A 17383-nucleotide genomic window follows, 5' to 3' on the forward strand; every position below is an offset into this window, starting at 1 on the left:
TCAGGCGTAAAATGAGAATGAGTACCTGGTCGTTAACAATGTTGCCTCTGTCGGGAAAAAAATTGTAATATCGCTTATGTCTTGTTTTGTGTACATGTTATTGGTTGTCATTGGTCAGGGACCCCTTGTAAAGCGATTTGAGCACGTATAGTGGATATTGCGCTATACAAAAGCTCAATTTAAGAAAAATAATTCTAATTTGTTATTTAATGGGTATTTCCTCTCTTATCATATTTGTTTGATGGACTTTTTAAAAAAATGTAGTTTGGGTTTTGAATAGCTGCTTTTGAATCGTTGACGGATTTTTGGACTATTTGAGTCTCTTCTTAAAAGCTGTGTTATGTCGGGCTTAACTATGTGCTGGAAATTAAATAAAAATGAAAAAAAATAATTAATTTATTAAAATTATAAATAAATTAAAAATCAAATAAAATTTAAACTCCACCTTAAATCACGCATTACATAAATTAGGAGTCTCGTCCGAGAATTTATATTAATCTAAATTAATTATCTTTGGATTTTATACTTAAACATGACCACTCACATGTATTAAAATTAAGTTAAAAATAATTATTGAATATCAGTTAAAGTATGAAACTTGGGGTTAATTTGTTGTCCATATTATGGTAGAGAACAACGTGAACATATATGCAGGTCTGACATCTGATCGCACTTAGGGGACTTAGGGCCTAGTTTAACATTGTTGTAATGGACAATATTTAGCGACATTTTTTTTATTTTTTAGATTTTCATTATAACAATGAGCCCGTAATGAAGCGGGTTATCAGACCTGCAAATAAGTGCACATCGGTAGAGAATAAATGCAATAAATGTTCAAAAGATTCGAAGCTCGTATCAACGAATTATAATTTTGATTGTTATTTCACTTTTTGAGGTCCAAAAAATCCTGACAAATTTACCGTTTTGAGACGATGGTACACATTTGAACGCGGGCCTCTAGAATTCGTACATAATATGTTTGTTTGTTTGATTTTTTTTTAATTAAAAAAAATGTTTTGTTGATTGGGTGGGGGGGGGGGTTGACTTTAATTTTTTTTCTTTATGCTTAATCGATTAAAATAAAGGAGATTGAGAAAATGTATGTGCGTGTGTGTGTGTGTGTGTGTGTGAGCTAATATAGAGCGAGGGAGATAGATAGATAGATAGAGAGAGAGAGAGAGAGAGAGAGAGAGAGAGAAAGAGAGGGATAGAGAGAGGGAGAGAAAGAGAGTGAGAGAGAGAGGGGGAGGGAGAGAGAGAGAGAGAGAGAAAGAGAGAGAGAGAGAGAGAGAGAGAGAGAGAGAGAGAGAGAGAGAGAGAGAGAGAGAGAGAGAGAGAGAGAGAAGGGGAGAAGGGGGGGGGGGGTGAGATAATGAATGGAGTTTCTTTGATACTATAAAAAAGCTATTATTTACTACTTTTTAATACAAAGTAAATTCTATTTAATATTTAATAAGATATTGTTTACCCATTCTATATCTTTTTGGGAAAGCGAAAAACGATATACCTGTTCTCTTGTTTTTAGAATTTGAACAATTCATAGCAAAGGACCATGTGCAATGTGTATTCTTTGCATCCTGTTGTGTAACACATGCTAGCAACTCAAATTATGCTATTTTACCGACTTGACATACGAGTTTGACCTGTATCACACGGCACTCCCTAGTTTTTCCTTGTCTCCGGTGCAAGTCGGCAGGTTGGTACATATTTATTCAAATTAAATAACGAAGTGACTATTTCTCCGAAAGCTCGGGAAAATAAACTTGATCTCTATTTCTCCGAACGGTTTCCGTTCTCAAGATTATTATTTTATTATTCATTTTTTTTTTTTATTTATTTGCGAGAGTGTCTTTGTCTATGGTGAATGTGTATTCTTTTGCCAGTGCTTGGGAGCTCTGTCTTTTTTTTTTTTGGGGGGGGGGGGTGTGTGGATAAAATCCGTCTTTGTCAACAATATTATGCTTTAAAAAAACGCTAGCTTGATGATTCGTGAGAATTCCGTGTCCACTCTGAGCTTTTAATTTTCAGCGACCTAGTATCGGTAACCCATTAGCTACTGGAAGCTAGCCGACCATTCGGAGAAATAGCGTTCAAGTTTATTTTCCTGAGCGTTCCGATAAATAAAGCCAGCCATTAAATAAAGCGGCGCCATTCATGCATTTTAATTATACCCTTCAGTCGACATGATCTTAGCCGTCAGTATAATACATTCAAACTATTTTCGTACTTCCTGGATCAAATTAATGTTCAACATGGAATCGCAACAAGAATTAATTTATCCACGAGAAGACCTTATTTCCTTTCCGTTTATAACTTTACAGAAAATCCGAAATTCCACGAATTGTTTCTAAAAATAACTGGTTTATGACTCGAAAGGGCTCGGTGCATATTTCAAAGTTTTACAAAACAAATAATTTCCTAATTTAGACTCTATATTTTAAAGAAGGCATTTTCCTATCGCATTTATTATTCAGAATAAGAGAATCGTGAACTTAAAAGTGTTATGAAGTATTCTAAACATCCTAAAATGTTTGTAAAGTAGGCTATTTTACTTCTGAACACAATCAAACCCCCGTTTTCTTTCCCCGTTTCCACGAAATCATTGCTGCACTTGCTCAAGATTGTTGTGTATTGTGTGTATTTAGCTCGAACTGCTGATTGTGCTTATCAATATCCTTCTTTTATCAGTGCGTTTAAATATTAAATTACTACTAGATACTCCATTTATCAGTAGAGGGTGGTGTATCTGGTGAATTTCTACGTAGACATCTTGTTGAGGAGTGATTCCGGCAGAAAGCAGGTTGGTAGCCCATTCTTGTTGGGACTGTTTTTCAGATTCGGAGGATATAGGTTACCGAACAGCGTAACACGATTATAATTTTTTTTTAAGTATAAAAACTGCTCTGACCCACTCTTTAATAAACCCTAACTTATAGAGTTAAAGTCATGGAGAACATAAAAAATGAAGTGCGCTGTTTTGTTTGTAACTCATAATACCATACTCTATTAAGATACTATATATATTTCTTTGCTCATTCTTAGTTTACTTTCCCCATGACGTAAACGTTGTTAAATATACATAGATAGGTATTTACCGTTGGCCCATTTATGTTGCATCATGGGACATTTATATTATAAACAAAACCTTGTGCTCTCCTGTAACACTTTATGCTTACTTACTTTTTTGGAAAATTTTTGCCGTCATCTTTTAAGACAGGAAATTTTAATTAAACTTTCACAGATCTATCAAGGTTTGTTCTAGAGTTTTTAAAATGTTTCCATATGATCACAAATTGAATAAATAAACGCCTGACAAAAGATCCACGGTGAAAATACAAATTGAAAGAAATGCTATCGCTAGGAGCTTTCGGAAGGTCTCCCGATAAATAGAGGTTGGATCATAGTTGATTCTCAATCGAGGTGTTTTTATTTTGTGAAGCCCCTTGTGTTCACTCACCATTAAGTGTCAATTTTTCTTACTGGATCATCACAGAGACGTTCTGCCAATAACGGCAATCTTGTAATTTTGGTATCCTTGATTGGTTGTCATCATTTTGATAAGCTAATATTATATTATTATAGAGAATAACAGGGAAAGGGGGGGGGGGTATTTTCACTTTTAAATCACAAAACTTTTCTTTAATTATTGTGGACGGATTAATGAAATTTAACAGAAAATCTGACCAAATCTTAAACTTTGAAATTATTATTCAGAAATGTTTTTTTTGTTGTTGTTTCTTTAAATGTCTATCTTCAAATTGAGGTGCCATATTATTTAGTCTAGTATACATCTATGGTCGGCGGTTCCACTAGCTTTGAACACAAAGGGACTGAGATTGATCTTCGAGATTTATTATTTTGTTCGGACTCCCACTGTCTGCCCAATAGTGCTTGGGTAGTTGGGCCTGTTAGGTCTGGTGGAAAGTACTTTGTGATAGATTAGCATTCTATCCCAAGAGTAGCAAGCAATTTCTGTGATCTGTTTCACACTATAGAAACCAGGATAAACTACGACTATGCACTTTACTTTTTGTAACAACATTTTAGTGCCACCCCGACGATGCCTAACATCATGGTCAGTGCAGCTGGGCCCATCCTGGCATTCTCTAAGGATGTGCTCCATCATCTGCTCTGGGCATCCACATGTACACAAGCTAGTCTCAGCCAGCCCCCACTTTTTCATGCTTCCAGCTGTTCTCCCAATTCTTGCCCGCGCTCTGTTTAGTGTTACCCATTCATTCCTGGGGAGTATATATGCATTTGTTCAAAGGGATTCACACAAAAGACAAAAGCACATTTTTCTCTAACACATGATGCATTTAGTTCTATCATCTCATCTTTAACACAAACTTTTCTGTTTTATATATAACTCTTTCTCTCCAGTAGACCTTCAGACCTATTCGGCCCATGGAGCCAGAGTTTATCCCAGTTTATATAGCATGAAACGGACAATAGCATTTGCTTGCTATCCTTTGGATAGGACGCTAATCTATCGCGAAGTACTTTCCACCAAATCTAGCAGACTCATTAACTTTTGGGTTGACAAGGGGGGGGGGGGGGGGGGGGGGTCAGAAAAAAATCTCGACTGCAGCCAGGATCAATCTCAGTCCCTTTGCGTGTGAAGCGAGTGCTCTACCAACTGAGCTATTGGGACCCCCTTTTATATATAACTGCAAAGTTCTTATTAGGAGGCAACATCATATCCTATGTAATTCCCCTTAACAGTAATTAATTTTAGTGATAATAATAAGGATAAATAGTGCGATGTCAAAATACTTGTTCCAATCTCCTTTGAAGTGTGAAACCAGTCCCCTTGAGGAGCGAATACATACCTTGTGCAACTGATCATCAGGTTTCACAGTGATGACATCTAATTTTCTAGCCTAAATAAATGCTGGTCGTCAATCAAGATCATCCATCTTTGCTCTTTTACACCCCATAACCATAAGAATCTGCCTATATACCCTGATACTTAAATAGTTTTGCCATGTAATGATTCAATATATGGGATCCACCGCCTCAAAACTGTATTTATGTTGTGACGAATGAGAATCTAAAAAGTGAATTTAGACTTGGAGTGATAAGAAAAAAAAGTTGTTTGTTTTGTCAGTATTGAAAGAAATTATATTTATTCTCCACCATAATGCTTTGAAATCAACGCTAAATTTCTTATTATCTCTGGTACTCCGAATCTAGCAACCCAGTGTGCGATGAATGCTCGTGCTATTTCTTCTGTGTCAGTACTGGTAATTGGTATTGCTTCAGGCCATCTGGTAAATCTGTCCACCATCGTAAGCAGATATGTATAACCACGTGAGGGGGGCAGTGGTCCAACCAAATCGATGTTGACATGGCTGAAACGTCCGCTGGGTTTTTCATATTCTCCCAGGGGTGCCCTCGTGTGTCTGTGTACTTTTGCCCTTTGGCATGATGTGCAGGTCTTTGCCCATGCATTGATCTGTTTGGTCATTCCCTTCCATACCATTTTCTGTGAAATAAGTCGGCGGGTAGCTCTGATTCCTGGATGTGAAAGACCATGGATGGCGTCGAACATCTTTCGTTGCCATGATTTGGGAACCACTGGCCGTGCTCTTCCGGTCGATATGTCACAGAGAACTGTAGTGCCGTAGTCCCGTAAGAAATGTCTTTCAGTTGCAGGGATGTTTCTGAGGTGCGTAGTGATTGGATCTCCTCATCATTCAATTGAGCTGTTGCCATGGCCTCATAATCTATTCCCTCAGAAATCGCACTGAGACCGAAGTCGTCTGAGGTGTCGTGTTCTACTGTTGTTCTTGACAACGCATCAGCTACTGGATTGTCTTTTCCTGATATGTGTTGGATATCAGTTGAGAATTCTGAGATGGCAGATAGTTGTCGTTGTTGGCGTGCGGACCATGGTTCTGAAACCTTGTTCATTGCAAATGTTAGTGGTTTATGATCCGTGAAAATGGTGAATATTCATCCTTCCAAGAAGTAACGGAAATGCCGAACGCCACAGTGGACAGCCAGGAGCTCCCGATCAAAAGCGCTGTATTTCTGTTCCGGAGGACGAAGCTGGCGGCTGAAAAAGGCGAGAGGTTTCCATTGGCCGTCAATGTTTTGTTCTAGTACTCCCCCATCGCTATATCAGAAGCGTCTACTGTCAGTGAAGTAGGAGCTGATGTCTGCGGGTGGGACAACATAGTTGCTTGGGCCAAGGCTTCTTTTGTTGACTTGAAAGCGTGTTGTAGGGTATTTGTCCATTGAAGGGGTGCAGATTTTTTTGTTTGACCGGCCAATGCCTTGTAAAGTGGTTGCATTAGTTGAGCTGCTGCTGGCACGAAACGGTGGTAGAAATTGACCATGCCAACAAATTCCTGTAGGCCTGATGTTGTTGTAGGGGTGGGGAATGAGCGAATTGACTCCACTTTCGCTGGAAGAGGAGTTGCTCCGTGACAACTGATCCTGTGTCCAAGGAAATCAATCTCTTTCACCCCGAAAATGCACTTGTCTGAATTCACTACTAATCCATATTTCTCTAGCCTATCAAAAAGGGCATTCAAGTGTTTTTTGTGTTCTTCTGCATTTTTGCTAGCTATGAGGATATCATCAAGGTAAACAATTGTGAAGTCCAAACCCTGACAAACTGTGTCCATCAGTCTCTGGAAAGTCTGTGCAGCGTTTTTTAACCCAAAGGGCATCCGGAGGAATTCATAGAGGCCAAATGGGGTTATGATTGCTGTCTTGGGGATGTCCTGCTCGTGGACTGGGATCTGATGGTAACCGCGAATGAGGTCGACTTTTGAGAAGATTTTGCAACCTGATAGTCTTGCTGAGAGGTCTTGTATGTGAGGAATCGGGTAGCGATCTGGAGTAGTAGAACCGTTTAACCTGCGGTAGTCTCCACATGGTCTCCAACCTCCGTTGGGTTTAGGTGCCACATGTAGAGGCGATGCCCACGGACTGTTGGAACGACGTACGATTCCTAGAGCCTCCATGTTGTCAAACTCCGATTTTGCTACTGCTAGTTTGTCTGGTGCCAGACGGCGTGCTTTTGAGTGTACCGGAGGGCCCGTTGTGGTTATATGGTGTTCCACAGAATGCTTTGTTGTGGGACATGAAAACGTGGGCGAAGTGAGTGCTGGCCGTGTAGATAACAGCTGAGTGAACTGATTCTCATCGTCAGTTGTGATGATTGAGATGTGTGGGGCTGTATGCTGTGAAGTCATGAGTGAGACTGAAGCATAGGTGCCGCTGTGCATTAGGCGATTGCCCTTCAGATCGACGAGTAGTGAATGAGCCCGAAGGAAATCTGCCCCCAAAATTGGTCTGTTGATGGCTGCCAGTGTAAATGTCCATTCATACTGGTGTGATCCTATGTGTAAGGACAGTTTACGTTGTCCATATGATTTGATGAGTGTACCATTGGCGGCTGCTAATGGGAACCCGTGTTGTCCGCGGCGAAGGTCGTTTGTTGAAGCCGGTAACACACTGATCTCAGCTCCTGTATCGATCAGAAAGTTGCGGCCAGATTGTTTATCATATGCAAACAGAAGGTTGTCCTTGGAGCCGGCCACCATATTGCTTATAGGTGGCCGGCTGTCCAGTTTTCCGAAAATTTGCAAGGAGCGGTGCATTTTGTAGCCTGTTTGCCGAATTTTTGGTGGTACCAACACAAATCCGGGTCGGGTGTCTTACTGTGTTGATGGCGTGGTCCATCTCGTTTGTTGTGTTTGCCTCCTTTCATTGTTGCATTAATGGTAGCTCCGGTGGACATAAAGTGTTTGTCTGCCGCTTTGGCCAGGTCCCGGAGGGTCGGATAATCCTGTTGAGTTATCAAGGATTGGACTTCTGCTGGTAGTTGGCGTAGAAAAACTTCCTTAAAAAGGAATCCTGGTTCTTGTCCTGGAGGGACTATGGCAAGCATTTTGTCCAATAGTTCGCTTGGTTTGGAATCACCCAGACCACCAATGTCTAAGATGCGAGATGCGGCTTCTCTTTCAGAAAGTTTGTAATTGTCTATGAGTCTTTGTTTGAGGGTTTCATATTTGTTAGTGCTTGGTGGGTTGGTCAGGATGTCGAGAACTCTGGTGGCAGTGTCTTGGTCGAGAGATGCTGTGACATAACTGTTTTTAGTTACGTCAGCTGTGATTCCTTTAATTGTGAATTGTGCCTCGGCCTGAACGAACCAAATTTGAGCTCTTTGGGGCCAAAAGGTTGGTAGTTTGATGGACACTGCGTTGGCTTCATGGGTATCCTGATTGCTTGGCATGTTGAAGGAAGGGTGTGTTCAATCCAGACGTCGGGGTCACCACTGTAACTTTATTCAGTTGACAAAATTACTTTAAGGGTAACAACTGCAAAATAACAATAAATACCAAAATGTTACTAAAGCTCGCAACACAACATATTAACAATGTATAACACTACAATATCCATTTTTGCCATCTTTTTCTTAATACTGCTTTTTAGATGGAAGGTCACATATAAACTATTAGACTATTAATTGTCCGGAGGACTGGTTACACACTTCCAAGGAGTTTTGAACTGGAAGAGATGAAGGCGTGATGTCATAACTTCTTCCCATCAATTGTAATATTATTGACAATTTTTTTTTTTGTGCCTGATGATTATATTCATTTATTATTCGTTTGATAACTATTAATCATTTTCTTTTCTACAGAATGGAATCCCATAAACCAAAACCCAAAGGAACTCTTGGCCATTTCCTGTTTAATTTGTTGAATAGCCAGGAAATAAAAGGCTTGGAATGGATCTGTCGAGAAGAAAAACTCTTTAAGATACCATGGGCAGATAAACGTAATCAAGTTCATGCCCATGAGGAACAAGCCCTTTTTAAAAAATGGGAAATCTACAAACAGAGATATAAAATGGGTGATCCTGAAAACGAGGCTGGCTGGAAACAAACATTCCGAGGAGCCTTGAACAAGAGTCCCTATGTCGAAGCAATACCTGAAAAATACCAGTTGAAAATATCAAATCCTTATAGAGTTTATAGGCTTTCAAGTGAAGTCATTTATAATCCTGATTCTCCCATTGTGAGGAAAAAACGCAAAAGAAATTCATGTCCTAAAGATGCAGAGAAGACAGCTGAAATGCAATTGTCACAGCAATACATGTTTGATTCACCACCAAATAATTCACCTTTTCCAGACGTTGCACTGCTTACGAACGGTAATTTTGGAAATGTTCCAAATTGCTTATCAGATGTAGAAAACATTCTGGACCAGACCAGTCCTTCAAATTCCAGTCAAATTCAATCCGATGTGACTGATGCAGAAATGACAAACTTAAAGTTTAATAACAGTCCTAACAATTGTTCTACCACCTCAAGTCCGTATGGTGACTATAGGTGTGAAGAGTTCCAGCAAAATCTCCCACAGACAGGCCCATTCGCCAATTCTAGAATTCCTCAATGTGCCCCACAGATGTGTGGCCCAATCACCAATCCTACCAGTCATGTGAAACCAATGGATACAATTGACACACCTTTCGTCAAGTTTCAAGTATTTTACTTAAACAAGCTTGTTCAGGAAGGTAATATAAGTCATAAGGGTGTTCATTTGATCTTTGATTCAGAATCTAACATTCGTGTGCCTATGGAGCAACAGATAGATCAACAATTATGTGAACAAATAAAATGCCCAAAATGTTTTAATCAACTAGCATTGCCCTCAGTAAAACAGTGCTTCCATTTAATGGACAGATGTGATTTAGAACTGCTCCCAGATGTACAAGATGTCCTGGATAATATGAAAAGAGGATTATTGTTGTTCTGTGAGGATAGAACTCTCTTTGCCTTTAGGCTTTGCACAACTCGTGTTTTTGCTTCCTACAGTAATAAGGGTAGAAATCTGGTCATCGACCGAAAACTTAAAGAGCGTCAGCAATTGTTTGAAATGGACATTTTCGAAAATGACCTGAAAAAATACAGATCAGATTCCAGAAACAACCCCTACCCACCTTCAAAAGTGATTTTAACATTTGGAGAGGAGTTCAATTTGGGAAAAAAGCATTTGATTTCTGTGGAACTGACCGTTTTAGAAGCGGAGAATATGCTGAAAAGAGAAATGCCAAATGGGCGAGACATTCAGCTTTCTGATTTTGATTCTCTTGATTATTTGCTTGCAAGTCGAGTTAACCAATCATTGTCCATCAATAGTTTTACCGGGTTTGATGGGATGGAACAAATGTGCTGAACTGTATCACCACTTGCATAATATTATTCTTCAATTGGATTTTCCCATGTGCATTTGTAAATAGAAATTTTATATATAAATATTATATATATATCATTGCTAATTTTGTCCTTGCCATTATTATTATTATTATCATCATCATCATCATCATCATCATCATCATCATCATCATCATCATTATTATTGTTTTATCTTTTTTATTACTTTAATATGACAATTGCAATTTGCATGAATTAAAAAAGATAAATCTCATATTTATAATGTATAAAAGTAAAACCGAAACAGGGCTTGTTTTATCTTTCATAATTTGATATGAAATACTTTTTGCTAATGAAATAGATCAGTTTTGACTCTCTTTTTTTTTGAATGGTATGAATGAATAGAACTGATAAGACATTATTAAAATGACTGTTACTGTTAATGGTGTTTTTCCCCCCATTTCTTGAACTTTCAATCCAATGTAATCCGTATTGTTGCAGCTTCAACATTGAAAATAAACACAACATTTGGGTGGTGTGGGATGGTGACTCAGGTTATGGCTATGTGGTCTAGTGGTATGACACTCTCTTTCGGATCGGAAGGTCTTGGGTTCTAGCCTTGTGCTCGGCGCATAGTCGAGTCCTTGGAAAAGGCTCTTTACTCACGTTCTCTCATCGTACTCAGGTGTAAAATGAGTACCTGGCCGTTAACAGCGTTGTCTTTGTCCGAAAAATTGTAATATCGCCTAATAGGCGTTATGTCCCGTCCTACATGTTAAATGTTGCTGTTGACCAGGGACCCCTTGTAAAGCGCTTTGAGCACATTTAGTGGATACTGCGCTATATAAAACAGCTCAATTATTTATTTAATGGTATCATACCACAATAATATGACATTTCATCTAAGCGCAAGAGGCCAACTCATTAACCATATGCTCTGTGGTTTCGGGTTCTTTTCCACAACATAATATACAGGTGGAAATAGTCCCCACTGATGCAAGGTGGTGCATAGTTGAGTCCTTGGAAAAGTCTCTTTATTCCCATTTTCTCACCGTACTCATATGTAAATTGAGTACCTGGCCGTTAACAGCATTATCTTTGTTGGGGGAAAAAATGTAATATCGCTTAACAGGCGGCTTGTCTTGTTCTATATGTTACATGTTGCTGTTGGTCAGGGACCCTTTGTAAAGCACTTTGAACATGTTTAGTGGATATTGCGCTATATAAAATCTCAAGCTCAATTTTTGGCTATGCATCACAATCATTACCTGCCTTCGTGCAAGAAATGTTGTCTAATTGACGAGTAAATTTTTCATAACTATTAGAATTTCACAAGTTGTCATGGAGGGAATTCCATAACCTTTGTGTGCTTGGAAAAAAGAACTGAATGTGCGTTCACTGGTTGATATTAGTGTCTTTTCTTATTTTAAAAATTTTTTTGGTGGTCTTTGCCAACTATTAGAAAATCGTCACATTCGTTACGACACAACTAACAATTTTCTTTTTCAAATTTCTCTTGTACATCATAAAATTTAAAGAAAATGAACTGTGTGTTGTCGGGCATGTTTTGCTGAAGAAATTATTTATTGCAAGAACTTACTGCTATTGTGTTTGAGTGATAAAAAATATATTTTTCTGTTAGTTGGGTGTGAAGTTTTGGGGAAAATCCTGAAAATGGCTGGTACTGGTAAGGAGAGAGTTAAATTAATGGGAAGATGGTTTGTCCTAGAATACCATTAACTCACCCAACCCAAACACCCTGGGTGGGGTACCTGACCTCCCATTGTGGTACTTGCTGTCTTCTATCCCCCTGTATGTTTTCCAATTTCTTTCTGTCTTTGTCTTGGAATAAGATCTTGGAGGTCTTGACTGGAAGGGAAACAGTCGAATGTATAGTTGTAGTTTTGGGAGAGGATATTTTTATCCTTGTAAATCATCTCTCTGTTATGTACTGTTATTTTTTTTTAACATATGAATTTTAAACATTTGAGCGTATTCCTCGTAGTGGGGTCTTGTGCTCGTGTCTAGGTGAAACATTTAGGCAATCTGAAACTAAGAACTCTGATAGTGTTATCTTTGAATCTACATCTGTTCCCTATTTGTACAATACCCCTTTGTCTTGCTTTTTCCTCGTCCTTTTAATTTTACATCTAGAATGTTTTTTAATATCCAATTTTCATCCTTTTTACTGGCGCGGATATGACCTAAATGTGTTGCAAGCGCCGTAAAACCCTTAAAAAACAAAAAGCAAAACCCTAACACTAACACTGACTATCTTGGTATTTGACTTTGGCTACTTTTACCATATCATTATTTTACATTTTTTTAGACAAGTTACATGTATGTTATTAATACTACTGTTTTTAAAAAAATTATTCATGATAATTGGAGTTGAATTAAACTATATACTTATCAATTTTCTTTAAGATTGAGTAACTGAGTATATTTTATTTACAATTTTGAAAAATACCATGCCTATATGTACGGCTATGTTCCTGGGTTCGAGCCTTGCTCGTCGCATGGTTGACCCCTTGGAAAAGGCTCTTTACTCACTTTCTCTCACCGTACTCATGTGTAAAATGAGTACCTGGTCGTTAACAGTGTTGTCTCTGTCCGAAAAAATGGTAATATCGCCTAACAGGCATCATGTCCCATCCTACTAGTTAAGTGTTGTTGTTGGCCAGGGACCCGTTGTAAAGTGCTCTGAGCACGTTTAGTGGATATTGCTCTATATGAATGCTCTTGTTTTTTTTTTTTTTTTGTTATATAACAATCTCTTGAGAGAGTGGACACCTCAAAGAGTTGAGTAAGTTATGTCACTCAACTAAGTCCTCTATATCTACTTGTGCCTTTCTCCCTAAAGATGTTTAGTAGTACTTTTCAAAATTGAAAAAGAAATGCGCTTAGTTGCTCAGTCCAAAAGAAAATTGGCATGTGCCTAGTTTTATATAAATTTAACTCTATCCTTACAGATGAATTTCAGTATTTTCCAAAAAATGGTAGGCTTACCCAGCAGGAAAATTGATTTTTTAAACTTGAACAATTACAAGCTCTCTACAAAACAACTTTATGTTCTTAGTAATTAGACAAAGATCATTCTTCAAAGTTTGTGATATAGAAACAAAATCTGAATAACAAAAATGTATATTGTGTCGTAACAAATGTGACGATTTTGATGCAGGTGGTAAGGAGAGGGTTAACTATCACTACCATCCAAATATTAAAAATAGAAGTTTTAATTATATGAAAATATGTATATAATAATAATAATAATAAATGGCATTTATATAGCGCTTTACCCCGTTGTCACAAGCTCTAAGCGCTTTACAGTGATATAAAACAAAACATATTACAGTGAGACAAGTGTGAAGGAAACGTGATACGAATTCAATTTAACAACAACAAAATATGAAAATAATATTGCTACATTATGACATAAAAAGATAAAACTTTATTATGACATAAAAAGATAAAACTTTAAGCGAGATTTGAACATTGTCAACGAATCCGAGCATCTCACGTGTGATGGGAGAGAGTTCCAAAAATGGGGGGCCGAAAATTGAAAAGACTGTTCACCTATTTTACGCAATGGCTTAGGTTTGACAAGGATTGATTGGTCATTGCTTGACCTCAAGTTTCTATATATATATTTTTTTTTTTTTAAAAACAATGATATCGTAAAATAGGGTTACTTGGACCACCAGGGGTTACTTGGACTACTTTTCTTGAAAAAGAATAAGGCACCCTTTTTATTTTTTATTCAAGAAAAATGGCCCAAGTAACTTCATATTATGGTAGAGTAAAAATAACCACAACCAATTACTGAGATAGTCGGTGTAAGTGTTGAGTAACTTAGCCCCTGTGAATTGTAACCACTAGTGGCTGTGGACTGTAAAAAAGTAGATAATGTACAACAATGAATATAAAAACCCAACAAAATACAAAAGACAAAATGTTTAAAGTTTGAAGCTGTTGTAGTTGTATTAATTTTTCTCCATTACTTTTTTAACTCACTCAATCCTAGAGATTTTGCTACTTTTCCAAATTGGAAAAAATGCATTAAAAATGAGTATGTGTGTAGATAGTGTTATTCAACTAACATTAACATGTAAAAATTAGGAACATTTGCTTTGATACAACGCCTGTAATTTGTCTCAGAAAAATGTAATAAATAAGCATGGGGTAAAAGTAACCCCGGGTATACAATGGATTTAGTCGGTGTTAGGGTTGAGTGAGTTAACTTTGCCCCTCAAAACGCATAATGGGTGGTGCCCCTAGTATGAGCTGAAACAAGTCCCAACAACACTTGTACTTCATACAGGATTGCACATTCGAGATGGAAGTGGGCGCTCACTCAAAAAAATAATTGACCCTTTTGGTGGTAGGATGATCTCCAAACTGGAATAGTTCAGACTCTGTACCAGCAAAGAGACTTGGTGACTGCACAACTAACTCTATCAGAGGCACTACATAGGTTCCACTGTATAGTTTGAAAAGACCCAAACACGATTGTTAAACGTATTGGTGATCAGCGCCGAGAAGTTCACACTACTGCACATATGCGTTAACGAGTTGGCCTCTTGCGCTTAGATGAAATGTCATATTGTGGTGTGAAATAAATAATTGAGCTTTTTTATGTGAGCCAATCAAGGATCCTGGTCAAACATTTACATGTAGGAGGGCATAACGCTGTTAGGCAATACAATTTAAAAGAACGGTTCGGCGACTCATTTACCCTAGTAGTGAAAATTAAAGTTTTCCAAGACTAACATGACCGACATGAGGCTCATTAACCAGTACTTCCAATGAAAGGAGTGTCTACCAAAGGACTTAACTAAGCAGAGCAGGTTGAGCTTCAACAGTTATCCGATTGTGTCATACATAGGAATAAGCCGTCAGTGGACAGAAGGTTACATGCATGGTCTAACTATTCTGTTTTCCATTCTATGACAGAAGTACATCTGTGTCCTACAACTAGCGTTTTCCATTTCTAGACAGAGAGGTTACATGCTGTGTTACAACTAATGTCTGTTTTCTATTCTATGACAGAGAGGTTACATGCTGTGTCCTAACAACTATGTCTGTTTTCTATTTCTATGACAGAGAGGTTACATGCTGTGTCCTACAACTATGTCTGTTTTCCATTTCTATGACAGAGAGGTTACATGCTGTGTCCTACAACTAGTCTGTTTTCCATTTCTATGACAGAGAGGTTACATGCTGTGTCCTACAACTATGTCTGTTTTCCATTTCTATGACAGAGAGGTTACATGCTGTGTCCTACAACTATGTCTGTTTTCTATTTCTATGACAGAGAGGTTACATGCTGTGTCCTACAACTATGTCTGTTTTCCATTTCTATGACAGAGAGGTTACATGCTGTGTCCTACAACTATGTCTGTTTCCATTTCTATGACTAGAGGGTTACATGCTGTGTCCTACAACTATGTTGTTTCTATTTCTATGACAGAGAGTTACTGCTGTGTCCTACAACTATGTCTGTTTTCCATTTCTATGACAGAGAGGTTACATGCTGTGTCTACAACTATTCTGTTCCATTCTATGACAGAGAGGTTACTGCTGTGTCCTACAACTATGTCTGTTTCTATTTCTATGACAGAGAGGTTACATGCTGTGTCCTACAACTATGTCTGTTTCTATTCTATGACAAGAGTTACATCTGTGTCCTACAACTATGTCTGTTCTATTTCTATGACAGAGAGGTTACATGCTGTGTCTACAACTATGTCGTTTTCTATTTCATGACAGAGAGTTACATGCTGTGTCCTACAACATGTCTTTTCTATTTCTATGACAGAGAGGTACATGCTGTGTTCTACAACTATGTCTGTTTCCATTTCATGACAGAGAGGTACATGCTGTGTCCACAACTATGTCTGTTTCATTCATGACAAGAGGTTACATCGTGTCCTACAACTAGTCTGTTTTCTATTCTATGACAGAGAGTACATGCTGTGTCTACAACTATGTCTGTTTCATTCTATGACAAGGTACATGCTTGTCCTACAACTTGTCTGTTTTCTATTCTATGACAAGAGGTTACATGCTGTGTCCTACAACTATGTCTGTTTTCCATTTCTATGTTGTTCTCTATCTTTGTGTTGGATTGAAATTGCTGGGGTTTTTTCTGGTCCTTGCAGGGATGCTTAGCTGGGAAGGAGACAAATGATAGATGCCCATTTTATTTTGACAGATGATATTTCTGGGTGGGGTTCCTGACCTCTCATGATGGACAGGCAGGCACTTACTGTGTCTTCTATCCCCCTATATCTGTTTTCCAACATGCTTTCTGTCTTTGACTTGGGATGAGATTACCTGGTTTTGTCCTGGCTCTGACCGGATACCCTAGGTGGGAGGGAAACAGTCAAATGTATTGTTAGAGTTTTGGGAGATGATCTTTTTTGTCTTGTACTTGTAAATTATCTCTGTTATGTTTTGTTTATATATTATATATGATTTGTAAAACATTTGAGTGTGTTCCTCTTAGAGGGGACCTGTATCTAGATGAGACTTAGGCGATCTCAAACTAAGTTCTTTGATACTTGGAATCTACATCTGTTCCTATTTGAACCAATTGCCCTTTGTCTTACTTTTTCTTGAGTGCTTTAATTGTAATTCTAGTTCCTCCTTTTTACTGGGGCTGATATGACCTTAATGTGTCGCAAGCGCCGTAAAATCCTTAAAAACAAACAGACAAAGCATGATATTTTGCTCTTTTTACTTCATCTCTCTTTACGTACTATTACTGTTATTAATACTATTTAAAACGTAGTCTGTAAACATATGAGTGCATTCTTTGCTTGTGCAAAGATAGGACTTTTAGGCAATGTCAAAATTATCACAGTGTGGATTGCTCGTGGAATCTTGTGTTCCCTTTGTCTTGCTTTTTACTTTGTGCTTTTAACTTTTCTTTTTTTTTTATCTTCCTTTTTACTGGCACTGAAATGGTCTTATAATTATAGTCATAGTCATAGTTTTGCAAGTGTCATAATCCCAAAAGCAAAAACAAACACATCCCACAAAATGAAATAATTTACTCTAATTGGTCCAAAGATAAAAAAAATTAAAAGAGTAGTCCTTCAGAGCTATAATTAATTATAAGGCGGATGGAGAAGGAGTTTCTATAGCGCTGAACCGACAATAAAAATTGCTTAACTCACTCAACCCTAACACCGACTATACCCG

General features: G+C 38.0%; 3 protein-coding genes across 4 annotated transcripts; 1 reads left to right on the forward strand and 2 right to left on the reverse strand.

The window, feature by feature from the left end:
* The first annotated feature begins 2546 nt into the window (after window positions 1-2546).
* Window positions 2547-10620, forward strand: LOC144979558 (interferon regulatory factor 8-like). Of its 2 annotated transcripts, none has more exons than XM_078926285.1 (2): window positions 2547-2800; window positions 8663-10620. In XM_078926285.1, exon 2 carries the CDS (start codon window positions 8664-8666, stop codon window positions 10197-10199), a length of 1536 nt encoding a protein of 511 aa, XP_078782411.1. In that variant the 5' UTR covers window positions 2547-2800; window position 8663; the 3' UTR covers window positions 10200-10620. The 2 variants fall into 2 exon arrangements, with proteins under 2 accessions (XP_078782411.1, XP_078782412.1); XM_078926286.1 differs by lacking the exon at window positions 2547-2800 and adding an exon at window positions 3132-3251.
* On the reverse strand, window positions 5129-5470 carry LOC144980298 (uncharacterized). Its single transcript, XM_078927947.1, has one exon. The coding sequence runs from the start codon at window positions 5468-5470 to the stop codon at window positions 5129-5131; it is 342 nt and encodes a 113-aa protein (XP_078784073.1).
* Window positions 7565-8251, reverse strand: LOC144980302 (uncharacterized). The gene has a single exon (XM_078927957.1). The coding sequence runs from the start codon at window positions 8249-8251 to the stop codon at window positions 7565-7567; it is 687 nt and encodes a 228-aa protein (XP_078784083.1).
* Window positions 10621-17383: the final 6763 nt, after the last annotated feature.

The sequence above is a fragment of the Berghia stephanieae genome, chromosome 9, assembly GCF_034508935.2.
Source record: "Berghia stephanieae isolate SIO BIC M18660-M18661 chromosome 9, UCSD_Bste_1.3, whole genome shotgun sequence".
In the NCBI taxonomy this organism is placed as follows: Eukaryota; Metazoa; Mollusca; class Gastropoda; order Nudibranchia; family Aeolidiidae; genus Berghia; species Berghia stephanieae.